The sequence below is a fragment of the Salvelinus sp. IW2-2015 genome, linkage group LG7, assembly GCF_002910315.2.
Source record: "Salvelinus sp. IW2-2015 linkage group LG7, ASM291031v2, whole genome shotgun sequence".
NCBI lineage: Eukaryota > Metazoa > Chordata > Actinopteri > Salmoniformes > Salmonidae > Salvelinus > Salvelinus sp. IW2-2015.
In genome coordinates, this window is record NC_036847.1 from 13761910 (window position 1) to 13788893 (window position 26984).

Sequence of the window (26984 nt, forward strand, 5' to 3'; positions counted from 1 at the left end):
ACTTGAGTTATCATTGTGTTGTTTAAGTGTTCCCCTTATTTTTTTAGCAGTGTATATATATACACACACACGACCAAAAGTATGTGGACACCTGCTCGTTGAACATCTCATTACAAAATCATGGGCATTAATATGGAGTTGGTCCCCTCTTTGCTTCTATAACAGCCTCCACTCTTCTGGGAAGGCTTTCCACTAGATGTTGGAACATTGCTGTAGGGACTTGCTTCCATTCAGTCACAAGAGCATTAATGAGGTCGGGCACTGATGTTGGGCCATTAAGGCCTGGCTCGCAGTCGGCGTTCCAAATCATCCAAAGGTGTTCGATGGGGTTGAGGTAAGGGCCCTTTGCAGGCCAGTTAAGTTCTTCCACACCGATCTCGACAAACCGTTTCTGTATGGACTTCGCTTTGTGCACGGGGCATTGTCATGCCAAACCCAGATTCATCCGTCTGACTGCCAGATGGTGAAGCGTGATTCATCACTCCAGAGAACTCGTTTCCACTGCTCCAGAGTCCAAAGGCAGCGAGCTTTACACCACTCCAACCGACGCTTGGCATTGCACATGGTGATCTTAGATTTGTGTGCTGCCACTCGGCCATGGAAACCTATTTCATGAAGCTCCCGACGAACAGTTCTTGTGCTGACGTTGCTTCCAGGTGCAGTTTGGAACTCAGTAGTGAGTGTTTGCAACCGAGGACAGACAATTTTTATGCACTACGCACTTCAGAACCCAGCAGTTCCATTTTCTGAGCTTGTGTAGCCTACCACTTCACGGCTGAGCCGTTGTTGCTCCTAGACGTTTCCACTTCAACATAACACCACTTACAGTTGACCGGAGCAGCTCTAACAGGGCAGACATTTGATTAACTGACTTGTTGGAAAGGTGGCATCCTATGACGGTGCCATGTTGAAAGTCACTGAGCTCTTTAGTAAGGCCATTCTACTGCCAATGTTTGTCTATGGAGATTGCATGGCTATGTGCTCGATTTTATACACCTGTCAGCAACGGGTGTGGCTGAAATAGCCAAATCCACAAATTTGAAGGGGTGTCCARATACTTTTGTAAATATAGTGTGTGTATACAAACAGTTGAAGTCAGAAGTTTACATACACCTTAGGCAAATACATTTAAACTCAGTTTTTCACAATTCCTGACATTTAAGTAAAACTTCCCTGTTTTAGGTCAGCTAGGATGACCACTTTATTTTAAGAATGTGAAATGTCAGAATAATAGTAGAGAGAATGATTTATTTCAGCTTTTATTTCTTTCATCACATTCCCAGTGGGTCAGACGTTTACGTACACTCAATTAGTATTTGGTAGCATTGCCTTTCAATTGTTTAACTTGGGTCAAACGTTTCGGGTAGCCTTCCACAAGCTTCCCACAATAAGTTGGGTGAATTTTGGCCCATTCCTCCTACAGAGCTGGTGTAACTGTGTCAAGTTTGTAGGCCTCTTTGCTCGCAAACGCTTTTTCAGTTCTGCCCACAAATTCTCTATAGGATTGAGGTCAGGGCTTTGTGATGGCCACTCCAATACCTTGACTTTGTTGTCCTTAAGCCATTTTGCCACAACTTTAGAGGTATGCTTGGTCATTGTCCATTTGGAAGACCCATTTGCGACCAAGCTTTAACTTCCTGACTGATGTCTTGAGATGTTGCTTCAATATATATAAATTATTTTCCATCCTCATGATACCACTATTTGTGAAGTGCACCAGTCCCTCCTGCAGCAAAGCCTCCCCACAACATGATGCTGCCACCCCCGTGCTTCGCGGTGGGATGGTGTTCTTCGGCTTGCAAGCCTCCCCCTTTTCCTCCAAAACTAACGATGGTCATTATCGTCAAACAGTTCTATTTTTGTTTCATCAGACCAGAGGACATTTCTCCAAGAAATACGATCTTTGTCCCGATGTGCAGTTGAAAACCGTAGTCTGGCTTTTTTATGGCGGTTTTGAAGCAGTGGCTTCTTTCTTGCTGAGCTGCCTTTCAGGTTATGTCGATATAGACTCATTGTACTGTGGATATAGATACTTTTGTACCTGTTTCCTCCAGCATCTTCAAAGGTCCTTTGCTGTCATTCTGGGATTAATTTGCACTTTTCGCACTAAAGTACGTTCATCTCAAGGAGACAGAACGCGTCTCCTTCCTGAGCGGTATGACGGCTGTGTGGTCCCATGTGTTTTATACTTGCGTACTATTGTTTGTACAGATGAACGTGGTACCTTCAGGTGTTTGGAAATTGCTCCCAAGGATGAACCAGACTTTCTGAGGTCTTGGCTGATTTATTTTGATTTTCCCATGATGTCAAGACAAGAGGCACTGAGTTTGAAGGTAGGCCTTGAAATACATCCACAGGTACACCTCCAATTGACTCACTTATGTCAATTAGCCTGTCAGAAGCTTCTAATGTCATGACATCATTTTCTGAAATTTTCAAGCTTTTAAAGGCACAGTCAACTTAGTGTATGTAAACTCTGACCCACTGGAATTGTTATACAGTGAATTATAAGTGTAATAATCGTCTTTAAACCAATTGTTGGAAAAATTACTTGTGTCATGCACAATGTAGATGTCCTAGCCGACTTGCCAAAACTATAGTTTGTTAACAAGACATTTGTGGATTGGTTGAAAAACGAGTTTTAATGACTCCAACCTAAGTGTATGTAAACTTCCGACTTCAACTGTATATATATATATATATATATATATATATATATATATATATATACACACATTATATATCTTCTGCTGATTGCCGCTTTAAGAGTGGCCATGAAGTTCATTGCATGGTGCCTGAGGAGGATAGTCAGTCAACCAATGTCCCTCTAACATCACCCTCCCTTTCCCTACACAGTCTCCAGTCTCCACTGCCCCAGTTATAATCATAGGGACAGACGGTTGCCTCGTAAAACCACTCACCTTTAAACCCAGATGAGCTTTATGTGTGGTCATAAAAAGACAGGTCAGTGCTCACCTGTAATTGACTAATTTAAAGATACCCCGTAGGGAGTGCTGGGTTGGCTTGCTTACTTTGGCATTACATGTGGATTTGGTTTATGTGAAATTGTGAATGTCTTCCCCTATTGGCTAAAGATGCAGTGCTTTCTGAAAGTATTCAGACCCCTTGACCTTTTCCACCTTTTGTTTGGTTACAGCCTTATTCTAAAGTTGATTAAATGACAAAGCAAAAACTGGATTTTAGAAATGTTTGCTAATTTATACAAAATTAAAAACGGAAATATCACATTTACGTAAGTATTCAGACCCTTTATTCAGTACTTTGTTGAAGCACCTTTGCCAGCTATTACAGCCTCGAGTCTTCTTGGGTATGACACTACAAGCTTGGCACACCTGTATTTGGGGAGTTTCTCCCATTCTTCTCTGCAGATCCTCTCAAGCTATGTCAGGTTGGATGGGGAGCATTACTGCACAGATATTTTCAGGTCTCTCCAGAGATGCTCGATCGGGTTCAAGTACAGGCTCTGGCTGGGCCACTCAAAGACATTCAGAGACTTGTTCCTAAGCCACTCCTGTGTTGTCTTGGCTGTGTACTTAGGGTCGTTGCCCTGTTGGAAGGTGAACCTTCGCCCTAGTATTAGGTCCTGAGCGCTCTGGAGCAGGTTTCATCAAGGATCTCTCTGTACTTTGCTCCATTCATCTTTGCCTTGATCCTGACTAGTCTCCCAGTCCCTGCCACTGAAAAACATCCCCACAACATGATGCTGCCACCACCATGCTTAACCGTAGGGAAGATGCCAGGTTTCCTCCAAAGTGACGCTTGGCATTTAGGCCAAAGAGTTCAATCTTGGTTTCATCAAACCAGAGAATCTTTAATCTTTAGGTGCCTTTTGGTAAACTCCAAGCCCGCTGTTGTGTGCCTTTTACTGAGGAGTGGCTTCCGTCTGGCCACTCTACCATAAAGGCCTGATTGGTGGAGTGCTGCAGAGCTGGTTGGAAGTTTCTCCCATCTCCACAGAGGAACTGTAGAGCTCTGTCAGCGTGACCATGTCGTTCTTGGTCACCTCCCTGACCAAGGTCCTTCTCCTCCCCCGATTGCTCAGTTTGGCCGGGCGTCCAGCTCTAGGAAGAGTCTTGGTGGTTCCAAACTTCTTTAATTTAAGAATGATGGAGGCCACTGTGTTCTTGGGGACCTTCAAAGCTTTTGTACCCTTCACAGATCTGTGCCACGACACAATCCTGCCTCGGCGCTCTACGGACAATTCCTTCGACCTCATGGCTTGGTTTTTACTCTGACATGCACTGTCAATTGTGGGACCTAATATAGACAGGTGTGTGCCTTTCCAAATCATGTCCAATCAATTGAATTTACCACAGGTGGACTCCAATCAAGTTGTAGAAACATCTCAAGGATGATCAATGGAAACAGGATGCACCTGAGCTCAATTTCGAGTCTCATAGCAAAGGGTCTAAATACTTTCTTAAAACCCGTTTTCGCTTTGTCATTATGGGGTATTGTGTGTAGATTGCTCTGTGTCCCACAGTCACACATTCCAATCTCAATCCTACAGACCCAGAAGCAGTGTATCTACGACAGTCATAAACTGTGGAGAAAGAGAGAGGGGTGGGCTATGATCCTCCCCCCAGGGCACATCATGATCAATTGGCCTTTTAAAATGATAAACTTGGATTAGCTAACATAACATGCCATTGGAACACAGGAGTGATGGTTGCTAATAATGGGCCTCTGTACGACCTATGTAGATATTCCATAAAGAATCTGCCATTTCCAGCTACAATAGTCATAAACAACATTAACAATGTCTACACTGTATTTCTGATATTTGATGTTATTTTAATGGACAAAAAATGTGCTTTTCTTTAAAAAACAAGGASATTTCTAAGTGACCCCAAACTTTTGAACGGTAGTGTATATATTTTTGTCACGCTCGTCATCCTCCTCGTCRGAGGAGGAGTAGTTGGAAGGATCGGAGGACCAAAATGCAGCGTGGTATGTGTTCATCATGAATTTAATAAACAGAGAACACTGAACAAACTATACAAAACAATAAACGAACAACGAAGGTGAAGCTATATAAGAAATGTGCTGACACAAGCAACTAACATAGACAATCACCCACAACCCACAATGACAAAACAGGCTACCTAAATATGGCTCCCAATCAGAGACAACGACTAACACCTGCCTCTGATTGAGAACCATATCAGGCCAAACACAGAAACAGACAAACTAGACATACAACATAGAATGCCCACTCAGATCACACCCTGACCAAACAAAACATAGAAACATACAAAGTAAACTATGGTCAGGTCATCCATTTTAGAATAAGGAAGGTATTCTTAAACATAACAAAATGTGTAAAAAGTCAAGGGGTCTGAATACCTTCCGAAGACACTGTATGTTCCAGTCGTCTGGAAGTGAGATCTCTTAGGTCTTCCCTGCTCCATTTCTCATCTCACTGTCTCTGGGAATACCTGGACAGAAATGGCAGGAATGGTCTGGCGTTCTGGATGGCAGACCCCTGCCTTACTCAGGTCATTCCTCTGTTTTTTTTATTTTACCTTTATTTAAAAATATATATATTTTAATTTTATTTTACCCCCTTTTCTCCCCAATTTTCGTGGTATCCAATTGCTAGTAATTACTATCTTGTCTCATCGCTACAACTCCCGTACGGGCTRGGGAGAGACGAAGGTCGAAAGCCATGCGTCCTCCGAAACACAACCCAACCAAGCCGCACTGCTTCTTAACACAYCACGCCTCCAACCCGGAAGCCAGCCGCACCAATGTGTTGGAGGAAACACCGTGCACCTGGCTCCCTTGGTTAGCGCACACTGCGCCCGGCCCGCCACAGGAGTCGCTGGTGCGCGATGAGACAAGGATATCCCTACCGGCCAAACCCTCCCTAATCCGGACGACGCTAGGTCAATTGTGCGTCGTCCCACGTACCTCCCGGTCGCGGCCGGCTGCGACAGAGCCTGGGCGCGAACCCAGAGTCTCTGGTGGCGCAGCTAGCTCTGCGATACAGTGCCCTAGACCACTGCGCCACCCAGGAGGCCCATTTTACCTTTATTTAACTAGGCAAGTTAGTTAAGAACAAATTCTTATTTTCAATGACAGCCTAGGAACAGTTGGTGAACTGCCTTGTTCAGAGGCAGAACYACAGATTTTTACTTTGTCAGCTCGGGGATTCAATCTTGCAACCTTTCGGTTACTAGTCCAACGCTCTAACCACTAGGCTACCTGCCGCATTCCTCTGCGTTCCAAGGCATAGGAAGGGCCACCTGTTCGTCTTGGTTCAACTGAAGGGGAACTAGAAATGACTTCCTACCGTCACACATATGAACGGAGTTATGTTCAGGCTCAGATGTACAGTACACACACACACACACACACACACACACACACACACACACACACACACACACACACACACACACACACACACACACAGAACAGACTTTACCTAATCCCATAGTTATTCAAAGATTGTACAGGAAATCGATTTAAATACCAGACAGATTTACACAAAAGTCTTTGATTGTCTCCCTGATAAAATGTATCAGGAGACTGGAGTACACTTGGAGTATAACAAAATGACAAATCCCCTATGTACTTTCTAAGTAGAAACACATTTGTGTGAGTGTAATTAGCTCATGTTCACATCTGCTCGGTCTCTAGATCCAATGGAGAAGTCTACTGAATCTCCATTCGTCACTCCAGCTGGTGAGGAGGCAAACCAAGCGCAGTAATCCGTATGTAAATCAAACCCACAGCCACTTGACTGGCTGGCTGCACCCAACATCTGCTGCACATGTGTGTCTGACTGCGCCTTAGAGTTAGACTCAGCAACATGGCCAGGGGCTGGTGCCTGGGAGTAGGTCTGGGACCTGGGAGTACCATAGGGGATAAGAGATATGGCATGGGTCTGGGGCAGTCATAGGACTCTGGAGACTGGAGTCAGAGACCTGGGGCTTGTGCTTTATGTTATGTCAGGTTCTGGGAATGGAACTGGGGCAGCCAGACCATGGGCAACAGCAGTGTAGCCAGCATTGGTCTCTCATACTCACCTGTCTGGTGGTCCTCAACTTTTTCCCGAGGTGGAAGTACCAGAGTGTTTTACACCCAGCAGGAGCTGATGCTTCTCAGTGGCAGGCGTAGTTATTCTTACGGCTGGGTAAGTAACGAGGCAGGCTCTTTCAGTGCAGCACCGTGGCAACGTGAGCCACTCGGGAGTTCTGCTTTCCATCCCCGCTCAGCCAATCTTCCTGCCTGCCTATGACACCTCTCCCCTCCCCTGCGGAATCACGATCTGCAGTGAGATGATGGCGTCTGGGGGGGATGACTGCCGTCTTATCGGCTCTTAACCAACTGTGCTATTTTGTTTGTTTTTCCGCGTTGTTTGTAACTTGTTTTGTACATAATTTTGCTGCTACCGTCCCTGATGACCGAAAAGAGCTTCTGGGCATCAGAACTGCGATCACTCATCTCAAATTGGACTAAAAGTTTTTCTTCAATGAGTCGGACAGGAGGGATATACTACAGACACCCAACCAGGCCCAGATCCCCGTCATTCGCTGGAGAAGGAAGATTAGGGTGCCTTGTTAGGATCAGACGACGAGTGGCTAATCTGCCTTTGCCTTCCGTCCTGCTAGCTAACCTTCAATCACTGGAAAATAAATGGGACGAACTGAAAGCACATATATCCTACCAACGGGACATTAAAAACTGTAATATCTTATGTTTCACCGAGTCGTGCTGAACGAGGACATTAAGAACATACAGCTGGCGGGTTATACACTATCGGCAGTATAGACAGCAGCCTCTGGTAAGACACGGGGCGGGGGCATATGCATATATGTAAACAACAGCTGGTGCATGATATCTAAGGAAGTCTCAAGGTTTTGCTCACCTGAGGTAGAGTATCTCATCATCATCTGTATTTTTTGTAGCTGTCTACATACCACCACAGACTGATGCTGGCACTAAAACCACGCTCAATGAACTGTATACCGCCATAAGCAAACAGGAAAATGCTCATTCAGAGGCGGCGCTCCTAGTGGCCAGGGACTTTAATGCAGGGAAACTTAAATCAGTTTTACCTCATTTCTATCAGCAAAAATTCTAGACCATGTTCAAAAATTCTAGACTACCTTTACTCCACACACAGAGATGTGTACAAAGCTCTCCCTCGCCCTCCATTTTGCAAATCTGACCATAATTCTATCCTCCTCATTCCTGCTTACATGCAGAAATTAAAGCAGGAAGCACCAGTGACTCGGTCTATAAAAAAGTGGTAATGTGAAGCAGATGCTAAACTACAGGACTGTTTTGCTAGCACAGACTGGAATATGTTCCGGGATTCTTCCGATGGCATTGAGGAGTACACCACATCAGTCAKTGGCTTTATCAATAAATGCATCGAGGACGTCGTCCCCACAGTGACCGTACGTACATACCCCAACCAGAAGCCATGGATTACAGGCAACATTCGCACTGAGCTAAASGGTAGAGCTGTCGCTTTCAAGGAGCGGGACTCTAACCCAGAAGCGTATGAGAAATCCCGCTATGCCCTCCAATGAACCATCAAACAGGCAAAGCGTCAATACAGGACTAAGATCGAATCGTTATACACCGGCTCCGACGTACTTATAAACCGGCTCCGACGTACGTCGGATGTGGCAGGGCTTGCAAACTATTGCAGACTACAGTACAAAGGGAAGCACAGCCAAGAGCTGCCCAGTGACACGAGCCAACCAGACGAGCTAAATAACTTCTATGCTTGCTTCGAGGCAAGTAACACTGAAACATGCATGAGATCATCAGCTGTTCTGGACGACTGTGTGATCACGCTCTCCGCAGCCGATGTTAGAACTTTAAACAGTTCAACATTCACAAGGCCGCAGGGCCAGACGGATTACCAGGACGTGTACTCCGAGCATGCGCTGACCAACTGGCAAGTGTCTTCACTGACATTTTCGACCTCTCCCTGTCTGAGTCTGTAATATCAACGTTTCAAGCAGACCACCATAGTCCCTGTGCCCAAGAACACTAAGGTAACCTGCCTAAATGCCTACCGACCTGTAGCACTCACGTCTGTAGCCATGAAATGCTTTGAAAGGCTGMTCATGGGTCACATCAACACCATTATCCCAGAAACCCTCGATCCACTCCAATTTGCATACCGCACCAACAGATCCATAGATGATGCAATCTCTATTGCACTCCACACTGCCCTTTCACACCTGGACAAAAGGAACACCTATGTGAGAATGCTATTCATTGACGACAGCTCAGCGTTCAACACCATAGTTCCCTCAAAGCTCATCACTAAGCTAAGGACCCTGGGAATAAACACCTCCCTCTGCATCTGGATCCTGGACTTCCTGACGGGCCGCCTCCAGGTGGTAAGGGTAGGTAACAACACATTCGCCATGCTGATCCTCAACACGGGTGCCCCTCAGGGGTGCGTGCTCAGTTCCCTCCTGTTCTCCCTGTTCACTCATGACTGCACGGCCAGGCACGACTCCAACACCCTCATTAAGTTTGCTGATGACACAACATTGGTAGGCCTGATCACCGACAACGATGACACAGCCTATAGGGACCTGACCGTGTGGTGCCAGGACAATGACCTCTCCCTCAACATGATCAAGACAAAGTAGATGATTGTGGACTACAGGAAAAGGAGGACCAAGCACGCCCCCATTCTCATTGATGGGGTTGTAGTGGAGCAGGTTGAGAGCTTCAAGTTCCTTGGCGTCCACATCACCAACAAACTAACATGGTCCAAGCACACCAAGACAGTCATGAAGAGGGCACGACAAAACCTATTCCCCATCAGGAGACTGAAAAGATTTGGCATAGGTCCTCATCCTAAAAATGTTTTACAGCTGCACCATCGAGAGCATCCTGACGGGTTGCATCACTGCCTGGTATGTCAACTGCTCGGCCTCAGACCGCAAGGCACTACAGAGGGTAGTGCGTACGGCCCAGTACATCACTGTGGCTAAGCTTCCTGCCATCCAGGACCTCTTTACCAGGCAGTGTCAGAGGAAGGCCCAGCCACCATAGTCATAGACTGTTCTCTCTGCTATCTCACGGCAAGCGGTTCCGGAGCACCAATTCTAGGTCCAAGAGGCTTCTAAACAGCTTCTATCCCCAAGCCATAAGTCTCCTGAACAGCTAATCAAATGGCTACCCAGACTATTTGCATTGCCCCCCCCCCCCTCCCCTTCTACGCTGTTGCTACTCTCTGTTATTATCTATGCATAGTCACTTTAATAACTCTACCTACATGTACATATTACCTCAATTACCTCAACACCAGTGCCCCTGCACATTGACTCTGTACCGGTACCCCCTGTATATAGACCCGCTATTGTTATTTACTGCTACATCTTATCTCTTACTTATTTTTAGGTTATTTCTTAAAACTGTAAGTAAGCATTTCACTGTAAGGTGTATCCAGAATTCCATGCTGGAAGGGAGGAGAAGAAGGAGCAGAGAGTCACCCTTCTCTGGATGTGGGAGTAGACGGATCATTAGAAGAGACCAGAGAGAGAGAGAGAGGAGGGAAAGAAAGGAGGATAGAGCGAATGTAAACTAATTTGCATGAGGGTTTAAAAATAAAAGGCTGTTGACTTTCTCCTGCCCTGTGGAGACTAGTTTGCTCTGGGCCAGTTCTATACTTAACTGTGTTCTCAAACACACACTCACAGTCAGGTCAGGTACTGTATGCTATGCAGGGACGTTTATCTGTCTGCAGTGCTATTCTAATTCTGTTTCCTCACGTCCCATGCAAGGTGCTCCAAAAGCTCAAAATGCTGCCATCAACTATCCTAAAAGCAAGTGTTCTAGATGTACAGTAGCATAATCTCCAAATCTCTCTTTTTTTGGCGGTAAAAATCTCCCTTTAATCTTCTATGAGTGTCTGTGTATTTGTGTACTGAATGCGAGTGTGTTTGTCTTCATGATTGGTTCCAGTGTTTACTCCTAGGAAGATGCTGAGAGCAGCCTCTTTCTCGTCTCTGTTACCCAGTCAGATTGGAATGTGTTGTCTTGATGTCACATCGCCATCCCTCCTGTCTCGTTCCTAACACAAAGCAGTGACATGTCAGGTCCCTGTTCCTCTCACTATGGGGGACAATGACTGGAGGTCTAATTTTTTACAATCCTCCACCTAAGCCTTCCTAGGAAAACAAAGTTGAGGAAAAGTAGAAGAAACAGAAGAAAGTGACTCGGTGGCAGACAGCGGTGTAACAAAGCTGACAGGCACAGCGGTGTAACAAAGCTGACAGGCACAGCGGTGTAACAAAGCTGACAGGCACAGCGGTGTAAACAAAGCTGACAAAGCTGACAGGCACAGCGGTGGAACAAAGCTGACAGGCACAGCGGGTGTAACAAAGCTGACAGGCACAGCGGTGTACACAAAAGCTGACAGGCACAGCTTGTTAACAAAGCTGACAGGCACAGCGGTGTAAACAAAGCTGGACAGGCCACAGCGGTGTAACAAAGCTGACAGGCACAGCGTGTAACAAAGCTGACAGGCACAGCGGTGTAACAAAGCTGACAGGCACAGCGGTGTAACAAGCTGACAGGCACAGCGGTGTAACAAAGCTGACAGGCACAGCGTGTTAACAAAGCTGGCAGGCACAGCTGTTTAACAAAGCTGACAGGCACAGCTGTTTAACAAAGCTGACAGGCACAGCTGTTTAACAAAGCTGACAGGCACAGCGGTGTAACAAAAGCTAACAGGCACAGCGTGTAACAAAGCTGACAGGCACAGCTGTGTAACAAAGCTGACAGGCACAGCGGTGAAACAAAGCTGACAGGTACAGCGGTGTAACAAAGCTGACAGGCACACCGGTGTAACAAAGCTGACAGCACAGCGTTGTAACAAAGCTGACAGGCACAGGTGGAAAGTGACAAGTGACAGGCACAGCAGTGTAACAAGCTGACAGGCACAGCGGTGTAACAAAGCTGACAGGCACAGCTGTGTAACAAAGCTGACAGCACAGGTGTAACAAAGCTGACAGGCACAGCGTGTAACAAAGCTGACAGGCACAGCGGTGTAACAACAGCTGACAGGCACAGCGGTGTAACAAAGCTGACAGGCACAGCGGTGTAACAAAGCTGACAGGCACAGCGGGTGTAACAAAGCTGACAGGCACAGCGGTCTAACAAAGCTGACAGGCACAGCGGTGTAACAAAGCTGACAAGCACAGCGGTCTAACAAAGCTAACAGGCACGGCGTCTAACAAAGCTAACAGGCACTGCAGGTGTAACAAAGCTGACAGGCACAGCGGTGTAACAAAGCTGACAGGCACAGCGGTGTTAATCCCATATCTCCAGAGTGTGCCAGGACAGGCAGTGGGGCTTCACATAGATGCTTATAGTACAGTACATACCACACTGACAGACAGAGAGAGAGAAGAAAGACAGAGAAAATAGAGAGAAGATGAGAGAGAGAGACAATGGGGGGAAAAAGGGAGAGGGAGATTGAATGAAAAATCAAGAGAGAGATTGAGGGAGAGAATTGTGAGAGAGAGGCAGTGAGGGAGAGAGGGGGTAAGAGTAAAAGCCCTCTCTCTTTGTGTAGTGGTCCAGGCCATTACAGGGAGATTAGCCTTGGCAAGGCTGAATGCAGACAGAGAGGATGCTGGGAGCTGTCCAATCCAAACTCATTACACTTGTTTTGGGAGAGAATGGAAATAACTATTATTTTTACATAATAAACCACATTAGTAGTGCATAGTGCAGTGGAGTTCCAGTCATAGCCCAGGGAAGAGGAGAGAATCACTCAAAATGGAACAACATGTTGACTAAGATTTATAATGAAGGTCAGTTTAGAGCACATTTAATGGATTTGATCTCCTTATTTCTGCTAAAAAGGGGAGGATGTTTCTTCTTGTTAGCATTACGTTCAACTGTTGACTTGTACAGCAGAATCTATTGTTTGTGGCTAAGCTCACTTGTGCAATCTCCTGGTATGTGGCTAGGCTAATACAACCTCTCCTGGTCTGTTGCTAGGCTAATACAACCTCTCCTGGTCTGTGGCTAGGCTAATACAACCTCTCCTGGATGTGGCTAGGCTAATACAACCTCTCCTGGTCTGTTGCTAAGCTAATACAACCTCCTCCTGGTATGTGGCTAGGCTAATACAACTCTACCTGTCTGTGGCTAGGCTAATACAAACCTCTCCTGTTCTTGTGGCTAGGCTAATACAACCTCTCCTGGTCTGTGGCTAGGCTAATACAAACCTCTCCTGGTATGTGGCTAGGCTAATACAACCTCTCCTGGTCTGTGGCTAGGCTAATACAACCTCTCCTGGTCTGTGGCTAGGCTAATACAACCTCTCCTGGTCTGTGGCTAGGCTAATACAACCTCTCCTGTTTCTGATTGCTAGGCTAAACAACCTCCCTGGTCTGTTGCTAGGCTAAATACAACCTCTCCTGGTAAGTGGCTAGGCTAATACAACCTCTCCTGGTCTGTGGCTAGGCTAATACAACCTCTGCTGGTCTGTGGCTAGGCTAATACAACCTCTCCTGGTCTGTGGCTAGGCTAATACAACCTCTCCTGGCTAATACAACCTCTCCTGGTATGTGGCTAGGCTAATACAACCTCTCCTGGTATGTGGCTATGGTAATACAACCTCTCCTGGTATGTGGCTAGGCTAATACAACCTCTGCTGGTATGTGGCTAGGCTAATACAACTCCTGTTCTGTGGCTAAGCAAATAAGAACCTATCCTGGTCTGTGGCTAGGCTAGGCTTTATTAGCTCGGAGGTACGCCCCCCTCTCAGCTGATCAGCCTGCATTCCTCACTGCCTGTCCATGTATGGGTAAGAGGAAAGAATGGCAGAGAGTAAGAGAGAGCTGCTGAGATGAGATGGCCACACTGCTGCTTAGTCAACCACCCCTTTCCATCCTCTCTGGTTGAAATCAAACATTCCAAATATGCTCGTTATTAAAACATCAAGTGGGAATGTAATTTGTTCAAACCAATTTCCATATGACTTACTTGACAGAAAGAGGGTGGTTAATCATCAGATAGGCTTACAGGTCCTCTTCTCACACGTGGTGCTTTGATCAAAATAACTCTCACCCTTGAAAAATAAATACTGAAATTAAATAAATACTTTCAGTTGACTGATGTTATAACCATATATAACCTGGTGAGCCAATCTTCTTGTGTTCTGGAGGGACTGTGATGTCAACTCCCTCAGCCTCTGTCCAGGGACTGGGACAGGGGTATAGGATGTCTGTGAAAGCTCTCCAACAGAGACAGACAAGACAGAGACAAGATAAAAGAGTTTAGGAGAGGCCCTGAAATTATAGTCTGTACATCAGCCCTCTCTGCCCCCCCCCTTCCATCTCCGCTCTTTACAGACTATACACACACCTTTGAGTGTGTGCCAACGACCAAAATAGATATCATGTTGCTATGTCACTACAGAGGCTTTGTATTTATACATCGGCTTTCTCTCCATCTCTCCCTCTCTCTCTCCCTCTCTCTCTCCATCTCTCTACCTCTCCCTCTTCATCTCTCCCTCTCTTCCTTTTTCTTTTCATATCTCACTCTGTTTCTTATCTCTCTCTCTCTCTTCCCTCCTCTCTATATACCCCTCGTGACCGAAGACTAGCCTTTTCAGAAAAATAAGGAAAAGTTTCCTGTGCAGTTATGTCTCAGGCCATTTAGTTTGGTTTTGCTTTTTTTTAAAGCCTTGCTTATCTCTGTTCTTCTATTGTTAATTGGCTAAGTAATTGTTGAGGGCAGATTTTTGGGGTTTACAGCATAATTACACAGACATAGCTTGATTTACCACAGAGGTTTCCTGGCAACAGGAAAAGGAACTGAGATAACATTACTACAGAATTCAGATAACATGTCCTCCGTGTTGAGGTGATATCCTTACTCAAAGAAAAGTGTTTAACATATTCCCATCATTGTCTGTGTATACAAATGCACTGTTGGCATAGGAAACATGATCAAGACATTTTCGAAGGTACAGTCATTATTATGTGTTGACTGAATGCCAAGTGTATCACTGTGGTGTGTGTGTGTGTTTTTGTGAGTGTGTGTGTTGTGTTCGGTGCCTGGCAGGGGTACCAGCGTGAGACTTGTCTGTATGCCAGGCAAACACAGGTTTCCTCGAGAGAGTGTCATGTTTTTGTTGATCGTCTCTGTGAAATCTCCTCAGGACTTTTCCTAGGACACTCACAATCCAAAGCTGTCCTAAAATCGTAATATGCAGCAGAATACAGAATGTTGATTCATCGTGTACGTATTTATTTATGTTTATGTTGCATGTTTTTGCTTCCTGTATCCATAGAGTGCCTTAGAAGCACCTGTTGTAGACAGACAGAGACAGACAGACAGACAGACAGACAGACAGACAGACAGACACAGCCAGCCAGCCAGCCAGCCAGACAGCCAGCCAGCCAGCCAGCCAGCCAGACAGACAGACAGACAGACAGACAGACAGACAGACAGACAGACAGACAGACAGACAGACAGACAGACAGACAGAGCCTCTCAGTAAGACCCTGTCAGACCCCCTCCCTGGCCCTGCTCTTTAGACTGAGTGTCTCCCCGTCCCACTGGCGCTTCACTAGGAATATATTTCAGGATGTTGACTGGACTGCTTGACGACTGTTGGGCTATTTTCAAACACCCCACACAGTTCATCCATCGAGTCACACGCACACGAAAATGCATGCACAGACACACCCACACAAACGAACACAAAAAGACACACACAAGCTCACATGCTCACACGCACACGCACACACACACACCCATACACACATTCTTTCCTGCTGTGCTGTCAGAACCTGGCCTCGTTAACCTCCTAGTTGACCTTTGGGTTCGTTTCCAGATTTAGCTGTAGGCTGTAGGGCCCCATGTCAGGTCAAGCTTTTTGGACTTCAGGAGAGAGAGGCATTGCTAACATATTCCCCCAAAAGATAATCTCTCTAAGTGTTTTTTCAACATTGTTACTCCTATTATTTAAACATTGACTGTTGAGGTGCAGGTGGGCTAGCAGCAGCTTTAGTTGGGCTCTGTTTTGGTTTCAGGATTAAACGTAGGCTTACTTCCTCTCTTGATGTCCTTTTCCTGTACTGATTAGAGTTTGTGGTAATGTCGTAGAAAGAGAGAGAGTGAGAGAGTGTGATTTGTTTTCTAAGACAGAGTGATCCGTCTAGCGAAACCATCGTCTTTCTTTCTTCACTCTAAGTGACTCTGCAATAACACCGCCCAGCTGTGATGTTGTTTCCTGTCCTTAACCTCCTCTCCCTCCTCTATTCTCCAGCCCTGGCATATGCCACCGCCCGGGAGCCAGACCACGCCCACGGCTGTACCCATGGCAGCTGTTACCCGGCAACAGGAGACCTGTTGGTGGGCCGTGAGAAGAGCCTGAAGGCATCATCTACATGCGGCTCCAGGAAGAAAGACCCCTACTGCATCGTCAGTCACTTACAGGTGTGTGTGTGTGTGTGTGTGTGTGTGTGTGTGTGTGTGTGTGTGTGTGTGGGTCTCCCACATCCTCTCACTCCCCCTACCTCCCTCTGTCCTGAGCTTCTGTTCGACCTCTGACCTGTGTCACCTCTGACCCCTGTAGGATGAGAAGAAGTGTTTCCAGTGTGACTCTCGCCGCCCATATGATCCTGTCTACAACACCATCAGTCACCGCATTGAGAACGTCATCACCACATTCAAACCACACCGCAAGAAGTCATGGTGGCAGTCAGAGAATGGTGAGAATTGAGATTGCATTCATAGAGGTTGCAATTATATCCATGTTTAAATAGTGAACCTTTAATTTTATGAGAAGCAGTGTTAAAACAGATTTGTCCTCTATTTGTGCCACCTGCCTTCGGTTACATGACATACCCCTAACATGCAGCTGTCAGTGGTATGAACTCATACAGAATCTATATCATCCGTATTATTAGAGCCCTAATCTTGGTTACTACTATTAATAACAGGTCTGTTCAGAGACCGAGAAAGAGAGGGGGGAGTGGAAGAGGGAGAGATCATGAGTGGAGCATAAAAGGAAGCAGTAGTGAGAGGGTGAGATATGGGGGAGAGAGATGAGGCCGACGATCCTGGAAGCCACAGTGCGTCATTACAGTGAGTTCTGGTAGCTCTGTTCTGAAGGGCCTTCAAAGCCCAGAGGTCCACGGCCTCCATCACACTAAATCACCCTCTGTACTCTGTAGTAGCCTACTATACTCTGCCTGGACCAGAGCCAGACCAGCCACAGGCCCACAGCTGTTTGTATGGGGATAATAACAGTGCAGGCTGTACCCTGGCACACCAACAAAGGGAGGAACGAGAAAGAGAAGAGAGGAAAGGAGGGTGAGGAGGGAAGGGGTCAGAGGAAGAGTGGGAGCCGGAGAGAAAGAGTGAGAGGGTGTACATTGAGGGAGGGATAGAAAATTAGATTTGGAGAATGGATTTCAAGACACCAGCTGAGCAATTCTCCTTCTTCATTGTTAATACAGAGCCCACATCACTGCAAACAAAAGCCCCATTTCAGGTCTATTTCTGAGTGATTGACTACTGTGGACCAGTATAGCACTGCCTGTACTCTATGTCGAACACTGAGAGGTGGGGGACAGGAAACAGTAACTATTTTTACTCCCAGTCTCCAAGGCGTTTCTAGCAGGGCTTTAGAGTATGTGACATGGAGCACAGTGGGCTGCTTGTGCTACATGTGTGTAGACCACAGTCCCTGTGTCCCTCTGGTGTGAGGCCCCTTCCTTCACTTAGTTCCTTAAGGGCTTGGAGTGGAAGGCTAGGTTGGGTGGGTACCTTATCCACTGTTCTGTAGAGCAGCTTGGGCCAATTCTACTCTGTTTGAAGTGGTACCAAGTAGGCTACTAGAAGGATGTGCGAGTGGGTTGGTTCTGTTAGTGGAGTGTACCAGTTACTAATTACTCTCCGTTAGTAAAGCCTCACAACAGCGGTGATGGGAGAAACACAAATTAAACTATTTGCTGTGTCCCCTCTCCCACTCTCCAGTTCTATCTCTCTTTCCCTGCCTTTGCCCTTTCCCTCTCTTTGCTTCTCTCTCCTCCTCATTCTCCCTCTCTTTCTCTCCCTCTCCTCCATCTTGACTCCTTGGCTCTAGCACACCCTGCCTCTCCTTTCCTCTGCTTCTCCTTTCCTCTGGCTCTCCTTTCTTCTGCCACTGTTTCCTCTGCCTCCGTTTCCTTCCTGATTAGCCTTTCATTAAGGAGTGCAGGTTATGGTTCACAGCCTAGAGCACAGACTCACAGACCCAACGGCCGAAATCCAGTTAGACCTCTTACTCACCAATGTGTCTCTGTGTGTATTTACACTATGTGTGTGTCAGGTTGGTTTATGATTGTATGAATCTTCAGAAGATTTGTGAGACTCTCTCTCTGTTATTTCCAGAGACTGTTTTATTTTATTGTGTTACTTTTCCACGGGCCTGGCTCCCATCACACCACAGCCTGCCTGAGTGGTAGATAGCTAGTGATGTTAATGTTTAGGTGCCAACCCGGAAGCTGTACTCTGTCATTACCTCTCTCATTTTTTCATGTGCTGAGTTATGGATTTTACCGTTGTCTTCCTGCTGTTTGTATTCACTTCAGACTACATTTGGAGATGGAGAAAGGATCCTCAAAGCACTTAGCTTTATGAGCATGTGTTTTGGGTGTTCTCAGAGATTTCCCTTTGAGCTACGTTGTGGCATGTAGACATTTCTGATGGGACTATTTACTGTGGTTATTATGTTATTTATATGCTGTAGCAGTTAAATGTTCCAACTGCTAGAAGGGGACATGCTCCCTGACATGCTCCCTGATATGCTCCCTGACATGCTCCCTGAGCATAAGGCAGAACCCCCTACACTACTATTGGAACTTAAGACTTCTTCTACCAATTCATTGTGATTAATGGACCAACTCAAGTGGTTCTTAAGGATGGATCATGCTCAGGAAGTGTGTGGGATTACCCATGTGGACGACCATCACTCCAGCCAAGAGGAGAATGCTTTTTCCTGTTCAGATGCCATTACTCAAGCCAAGAGATGGACAGGGGTTTCCCTCACAGCTGGTAGTTGAGTTATCACTGGTGAAAACATGGGTTTGCATTTCCTGTAACAGACAGATTGTCAGGTTGATTGAGTGCATATATTATAGATTTAATAGCAACAATATAAAGCTTGACATGCCCTCTCTCATCCTTTCTCTCTCTCTCCCTCTCTTCCTCCATCCCTCTTGTTTTGTCTTCAGGAAAGCCTGATGTCTTCATTCAGCTGGACCTTGAGGCAGAATTCCATTTTACTCATCTTATCATGATCTTCAAGGTTAGACATGGAGTACTTAGTAAACCTTAGACCAGGGGTCTCCAACTTTTTCTAGCATGAGAGCTACTTAAAAAATTAAACATGTCACGAGCTACGGGTCTTTAGTGTACAAGAGAAAGTAGTGCACTGTATTTTCTGTCAATATACCTGGTAAAATAATGGTTAATAAACAACTCTAAGGGGGCCCTATAAAATCTGTTATTTTTTTCCCAAATTATGTTTTGTTTTGTTTTTCATTACAGTTATTCATAGAGAAACAGCGAAATTGGATGTTCTGAGTTGATGTCAATGCTTAAATCACATCAGAATACTTTTTTTTGTCTAATTCCCCTTTTTTCCATTTCTGTCAACCCACAAGATGGTTGTCATATCAACTGGCTACACATGGAGTGATGGACAAACGCCTGCACCACACAGACAGAAAGAGGCAATATTGCTGGAAATTAATTGGCAGATATTGTGTTAGGTTTGTCTTTTTAAGCCATTAGTGGCTAACCAGGGGTGGGATAATGTCAATGTTCAGTTGGTTAGATAGTAGCTGGGAGCTTGCGGTGTCGGGATACTTGTGAGATTTGTTTATGACAATTTGTGGTGGAACACGTGAAAATTGCATGTACTTTCAGAATTGTTTGGCGAGCTACTCATAGGTGGTAGTTCACGATCAACCTGTTGGAGACCCCTGCCTTAAACAGTGTGTCAAATCTATGCAGAATATAAAAATGTTCTGTGTCTTCAAATGAGCAACTACACACATCACATATCACACCCCTCTCCTGGCACACAGACATTTCGCCCAGCAGCCATGGTGATTGAGCGATCGGCAGATTTTGGACGTAACTGGCAGGTGTACCGTTACTTTGCCTACGACTGTGATTCGGTCTTCCCCGGGGTATCCAAGGGACCCCTACGCAAAGTAGACAACGTCATCTGTGAGTCGCGCTACTCTGACATCGAGCCGTCCACAGAGGGAGAGGTGAGTCTGATTGGCTAGGGATAAATCCCTCTTCCCTATGACCACAAAACATTGGAAAGATGTTGAAAATACTTATTTTTGGTTGAAAATACACATTTTTGTTTGAATAGACATCGAAAATGTGTATTTTCAATGTGTTGTGCTCACTAGGTTACTACAGTTGTACACATACATTAAAATGGCATTCAACCACCTGTCCTGTCCCTCTTCTTACTCTAGGCGATCTACAGGGTTCTGGACCCTGCCATCCACATTGAGGACCCCTACAGCCCCAACATTCAGAGTAAGATACACTCACCAGTCACCACAACTAGCAACCACTTCCCCCCCATGTTAAGCCAAACTCACATCGCTGACATGATACAGACACTGCCACCCTACCGTATAGTTTCAGTACAGTACAACACCTAAACAGAATGGCACATGACGGTCTGGACTCTGAAGCCTAGCGGGATGGGAAAACCAGCTGCTCTCTCTCCCCCACACAAGCTGTCCCTTCTATTTTGACTGGCATGACTTGACTGTTTCCCCAGGAGTAAGAGCAGCCTTCCCTAAGTAGTGACAGGGGAGGTTCTGTTCTTAATAAAACTAAGGTATGGATTGACCCTGACCCTTTAACTGGATGTTCCATGTTGTCCAGACAGACACTCTGAATGAGTAACTAGCACACTGCCATGCTCATTGCTGCTCTCCACTTGTTTAAGGGAACCTTAGACTATGTCACTCATTAGTGCACCCTTACGGTACATCTAATGGGAGCTCTCAAATCAAATCAAAATTTATTTGTCACATGCGCCAAATACAACATTCACCTTACAGTGAAATTCTTACTTACAAGCCCTTAACTAACATTGCAGTTTTAAGAAAAGTAAGTGTTAAGTAAAAAATAATAATTGATAAGTAAAAAAAGAACAAATAATTAAAAAGCAGCAGTAAAATAACAGTAGCGAGGCTATATACAGGGGATACTGGTACAGTCAATGTGCGGGGTCACAGGTTAGTCGAGGTAATTGAGGTAATATGTACATGTAGATAGAGGTAATGTAATGAATACTCAGGGAGAAAAAGGTGTAGAGTGTAGAGGTGTAGAGATGTTTATCAAGCCTTRGCAGAAGGCAGGAATTGTGGTCACAGGCAGGCAATGGTCAAACACAGGTATGCAGTCAAAAACAAACAATAACTCACAACCATATAAACAGAAAGAAGTGAACTAAATAAGGAGCTGATGAGACCAGGTGAGAAATGAACACAGGTGAAATCAATGAACAAAAATGAAAGACAGGGCTACGTTCCAGAACACAAGGTTGACTAAGAAAAGCAGAACCTTACAGGTAAAGTGACTATGCATAGATAAAGAGCTCTCACCCTATATCGGCTTTAGCTCGGGTTTGACAGAGAGACACATTTTGAGGGGGTTTAGTAATTAAAGTGCTGAAACCTGATGTGTTCCTGCTGTAAAGGAGGCAGTGGGATCTGCTAGCGTGCCACAGAATATCGACATGGAGGGAGGATGTCTGAGAGGAGGGCGTTAAAATGAAGCCTGCCTGTCAGGGGTGTATACCGTTACAGAATGCCTATGGTTTAGTTTGAGCACTTTCCCATGCAGAGCTCCTCCACAGCTAGAGAGTTTAAAGATGGATGGCTCTGTCCTGATAGAGGTAATCCTGTCAGGGAAGTTGGGGGAGCTGTTAGCAGGAGGTACATTAGTATGTTAATAATAACAATGAAATGACTTTACCAGTGGCTTGACTGATACTCATAAGAGTTGGACATGGCATGTTGTGGCCCTGGCAACAGCCTGATATTCCCCAAAGTCCTGTGGAACAGTGGGACTTATTGTTCCACTGGTTTGTGAGAAAGGGAGTGGTGTTTTGCCTGTCAAGGTCTAGAGAACAGGCATCTTCTGTGTGTGAGAACGGATACGCTCAGATAACAGAGGCCAGGAGTACTGATAGGGCCCGGATWTGAGGCTGCTCTGCCACTCTCCCCTCTCTCTCATTTTCAGTGTAGATGAATGTAACAGAGGAACTCTACACTAAACTCTTTCGATGTTCTTCTCTAACTTTAGTTGAATGAAACAATAACTCCTGCACTGTATGTGTGTCAAATGAAGGTAGGTAATGGAAGTAACCACACAAAGAATACTAAGTGTTTCGTAGGAGTACAGTGAAGGTAGCCGCCCCAAAACACCGCTTTTTCGCTTAGAGGTGTGACTTGTTCTCCATTTGTTTGTGTTGAAACACTGTGTTCAAGTGGAGAGAGACAGTGCTGATTGATTCCACATGCTGTCTGCAGCGCATCTCTCTAGTCTGTAGGGGTAAGATGAGCCATTGGGGAAAATCTGTTTTTTTGGACCTAACTTGCTTTCCACTCTTCCATGTGGTTTCTTCCTTCACAGACTCCTTGAAGTGATGCCCTCTTCATAATAATTTGGTCAAATGATACATTTTGTGTATCGTTTCCTAGTGAACAGCTGGAACGTGACTGACAGCAGGAATGTTCTGTGCAAAGTAGCAACCTACCGCCCCTCTGTGAGAGTTTATCAAGGGTGCGTCTCAAATGGCACCCTATTCTCTTTCTAGTGCGCTACTGTTGACCAGGGCCCACAAGGCCATAAGGCTCTGGTCAAAAGTAGTGCACTACATAGGAAATAGGGTACCATTTGGGATGCAGCTCAAGTCTCCTAACAACACCCTCCATCCCCCTTTCAGTCCCCCCTTATTTTCACCCCCCCTCCCCCCCCCCCCCCCCCCCCCCCCCCCCCCCTTTTTACGGGGGAGAGTCTCTCTGCTTATGTCTGTGGTGGGGGTTAATTAATGGTGTACCTGGAACCTTTCCTTTCGGCTTTGAAGTATTAATTTGGATGTTCAAATAGCTTGTTGTATATCTCCTAATCTCTCTGCCCCCCTTTCCTCTCTTCTCTTCCTCTTGCATCCTGAAGACCAGCTGAAGATCACTAACCTGCGTGTGAACTTCACCAAGCTGCACACTCTGGGAGATAACCTGCTGGACTCCCGCGTGGAGATCAAGGAGAAGTACTACTATGCCATGTACGAGCTGGTCGTCCGCGGAAACTGCTTCTGCTATGGCCACGCCTCCGAGTGTGCCCCCATCGATGGGATCAAGGATGAGGAGGGCATGGTGAGTAAGGGGATACAGAACTGCCCTTAGTTGTATTGAGGAAGACTACCCTATATAGATTGCTGTGTATGAAAGCAGAGGCATCTGTGCAGAGGGGAGTTAGAATGGGAGGTTTTGTTTAGAATTCTCTGTGATTTGTGTAATTCAGCCTCCCTGTCCCCCAGGTCCATGGGAGGTGTGTCTGCAAGCACAACACGAAGGGTCTGAACTGTGAGCTGTGTGATGACTTCCATAGTGACATGCCCTGGAGACCGGCTGAGGGACGCAACACCAACGCCTGCAAGAGTGAGTGATAGTGTACCACACCATAACAAGAAACGTCTCTTAGTCCTCTCCTAACATCACTGATTATTATGAACACACCAGTCATAAGTCATGACCAAAGGAATGAGAATCTTGATTATGGTGTTAGTATCTGTACCCTTGGTCTCTCACAGAATGTAACTGTAATGGCCACTCCAACCAGTGTCACTTTGACATGGCGGTGTACCTGGCCACGGGCAATGCCGGCGGTGGCGTCTGTGACCACTGTCTCCACAACACCATGGGACGCAACTGTGAGATGTGTAAACCATTTTACTACAAGGATCTCAGTAGGGACATCAGAGACCCCGGGGTCTGTACTGGTGAGTAGAGGATGTCGACCGCTTCTCAGAACTGGAGCATAGGAACCGTGTGTGTATTTCTCACATTATCATACTGTGTATGAGTGATGGCATAGGTATGTACGTGTACAGGTTCTTTTCACGTTTGAAACCCTGGTACCACTTTATGTCCATTAGATGTGAGTGTGTGTACACGTTTTCTAGGTAGTACGTACTACTGTCTGGTTATGGTTGTTAAGTTAAACAGGATGTTTGTTGTATTCCTTCTACCAGCCTGTGACTGTGATCCTGATGGTTCCCTGAACGGGGGCATCTGTGACGGGCATGACGAGCCGTCCCTGGGCATGATCGCTGGGCAGTGCCGCTGTAAGGACCACGTGGAAGGGCATCGCTGTGACAAATGCAAGTCTGGCTTCTTTGGCCTGAGTGCAGCAAACCTCCGCGGCTGCCAACGTGAGTGGAGAGGAGCACAATCATGAATCATTCTGACACATTGAACTGATTGTAATCCAAATGACCCTCATTTTGTGTGGTTGTTATGTTAGAGATTTTGGAGCAATCTTTTGTTAATCTCTCTCAGTGCTTTGAATAAAATCATGTGCCACATTTCTGTGTTCCCATGCCCCCATAATTCCTGCTCTGCCCCCCTCAGTCTGCCAGTGTGACCCCAGGGGTACTGTGTCAGAGAGCCCAAAATGTGACCCTGTGAGCGGGGACTGCTTCTGCAAGCGACTGGTCACCGGACGCAGCTGTGACCAGTGTCTGGTAAGGCTCCAGGAGAGCCTCCCTCTTCGAACCATAACACACAGAGATTCTCTCTCTCTCTCTCTCTTTCCATTCATTCATTCATACGTACATACATACATACATACATGCACCCTCCCGAAGAGTCATAGGTGTTTCTGAGTCATTCACATCCCCCTGTCACTCACATAACTTCCTTGCCGTGCCAGTAACAATACCCAGGAATGTAAAGCCCTGCTTGGGGTTTCATATCTAAATGTAGCCCAGGGATGTCAGGCCTCTCCGGTTGGTGTAGGTTACAGCATGCTAAAAATGGTCAGCTGTAGTCCGGACTAAGTGGATCCTAAACTCTCATAAGCTGCATAAAGGCTTGTTTTAAAGTCAAGAACAGAGAACCACTATTTTGCACCCATAACTTAAGCTCTACCAGCCTGTACTTTGATAGGCAGCATGTATCTACAGTATCTCATTTTGGAGCTAGGAACACCTGGTTGAGGTATCTGAGTAGTTACCTATGATGTAAGGTCCAGTAACCCTGGCTGATGTAGTCGGGAATGTCATCTGTCTGGTGCTAACAGCTGTCTGTCTGTCTGTCTGTCTGCCCACAGCCAGAACACTGGGCACTGAGTCACGACCTGAATGGCTGCAGAGACTGTGACTGTGATGTGGGCGGAGCCACAGATAACCAGTGAGTGGCAATGTGGCCGCGGGAAGATGTTTTGGGTTGGGGGTGCTGTCAACGGGTTACATGCTTACTGCATAGATTTCTTATGTGTCTTCCCCAGCTGCTCTATGGAGAATGGGCAGTGCCGCTGTCGTAGTCATATGATGGGCCGTCAATGTACCCAGGTGGAGTCTGGGTGGTACTTCATGGCTCTGGACCACTATACCTATGAGGCTGAGCTGGCCATATTGGGACAGGTAACTACTACTTCTTATAGATAAGACTGGGGTGGACCCTTATTTGCATTGTTTGTACTGTCTATGTTTGACTTTGTGTGAATGCTTGATGGTATTTATGTTTGTCTCCAGGGCTGCAGTGTGGAGCAGAGGGAGCACCAGCCTGGGCGCCCTGCCACCTGGACTGGCACTGGGTTTGCCAAGGTCCCAGAGGGCAGCAGCCTGGAGTTCTCCATCAACAATATCCCCTACTCCATGGAGTACGACCTCCTCATCCGCTATGAGCCACAGGTTAGTGCCTAGTCACACACATACTAGGCTTGGGCGGTATTCAGATGTTCATATATTCATACCGTCCTTCTCTCATACCGGGATTTACGCTGTTACCAGCATAGTACACACGGGGGCGGAAAAACGCAAGAAAAGCCCTTGGGGCTCTATTACCAGAATGCTAACAAAATTTGCACAAAACGAATAGCGAAGTCACGTATATGCAAAATGCTAACGAGTGAAAACGAACATAAATTAATTGCAAAGACAGGCGAATCCAGCTCATAAAGTTATACAAGCATAGCTAGTAGTAGTGTGGACATTTACAAACGAAAGTGAACGAGAGAAATTGCAAATGAAAAAAGTTGTGATGCATGCTTTTCGGAAGGAAGAAAATTCCCCGTCTTAGGTCAGTTAGGATCATCACTTTATTTTAAGAATGTGAAATGTCAGAATAACAGTAGAGAGAATTCTTTATTTCAGCTTTTATTTCATTCATGACATTCCAGTGGGTCAGAAGTTTACATACACTCAATTAGTNCTGCCCACAGCCAGAACACTGGGCACTGAGTCACGACCTGAATGGCTGCAGAGACTGTGACTGTGATGTGGGCGGAGCCACAGATAACCAGTGAGTGGCAATGTGGCCGCGGGAAGATGTTTTGGGTTGGGGGTGCTGTCAACGGGTTACATGCTTACTGCATAGATTTCTTATGTGTCTTCCCCAGCTGCTCTATGGAGAATGGGCAGTGCCGCTGTCGTAGTCATATGATGGGCCGTCAATGTACCCAGGTGGAGTCTGGGTGGTACTTCATGGCTCTGGACCACTATACCTATGAGGCTGAGCTGGCCATATTGGGACAGGTAACTACTACTTCTTATAGATAAGACTGGGGTGGACCCTTATTTGCATTGTTTGTACTGTCTATGTTTGACTTTGTGTGAATGCTTGATGGTATTTATGTTTGTCTCCAGGGCTGCAGTGTGGAGCAGAGGGAGCACCAGCCTGGGCGCCCTGCCACCT

At 46.1% G+C, this 26984-nt stretch overlaps 1 protein-coding gene across 1 annotated transcript in view; it reads left to right on the forward strand.

The window, feature by feature from the left end:
- lamb2 (laminin, beta 2 (laminin S)) overlaps window positions 1-26984 on the forward strand; it is a 60677-nt gene that overhangs the window by 14643 nt on the left and 19050 nt on the right. Inside the window, exons 3-15 of the mRNA XM_023991062.2 lie at window positions 16301-16470; window positions 16610-16745; window positions 19254-19327; window positions 20112-20300; window positions 20520-20583; window positions 23242-23441; window positions 23606-23726; window positions 23879-24067; window positions 24320-24499; window positions 24699-24811; window positions 25399-25478; window positions 25576-25711; window positions 25823-25981. Coding sequence (XP_023846830.1) covers window positions 16301-16470; window positions 16610-16745; window positions 19254-19327; window positions 20112-20300; window positions 20520-20583; window positions 23242-23441; window positions 23606-23726; window positions 23879-24067; window positions 24320-24499; window positions 24699-24811; window positions 25399-25478; window positions 25576-25711; window positions 25823-25981 — 1811 coding nt within the window. The remainder of the gene's footprint in view (window positions 1-16300; window positions 16471-16609; window positions 16746-19253; window positions 19328-20111; window positions 20301-20519; window positions 20584-23241; window positions 23442-23605; window positions 23727-23878; window positions 24068-24319; window positions 24500-24698; window positions 24812-25398; window positions 25479-25575; window positions 25712-25822; window positions 25982-26984) is intronic.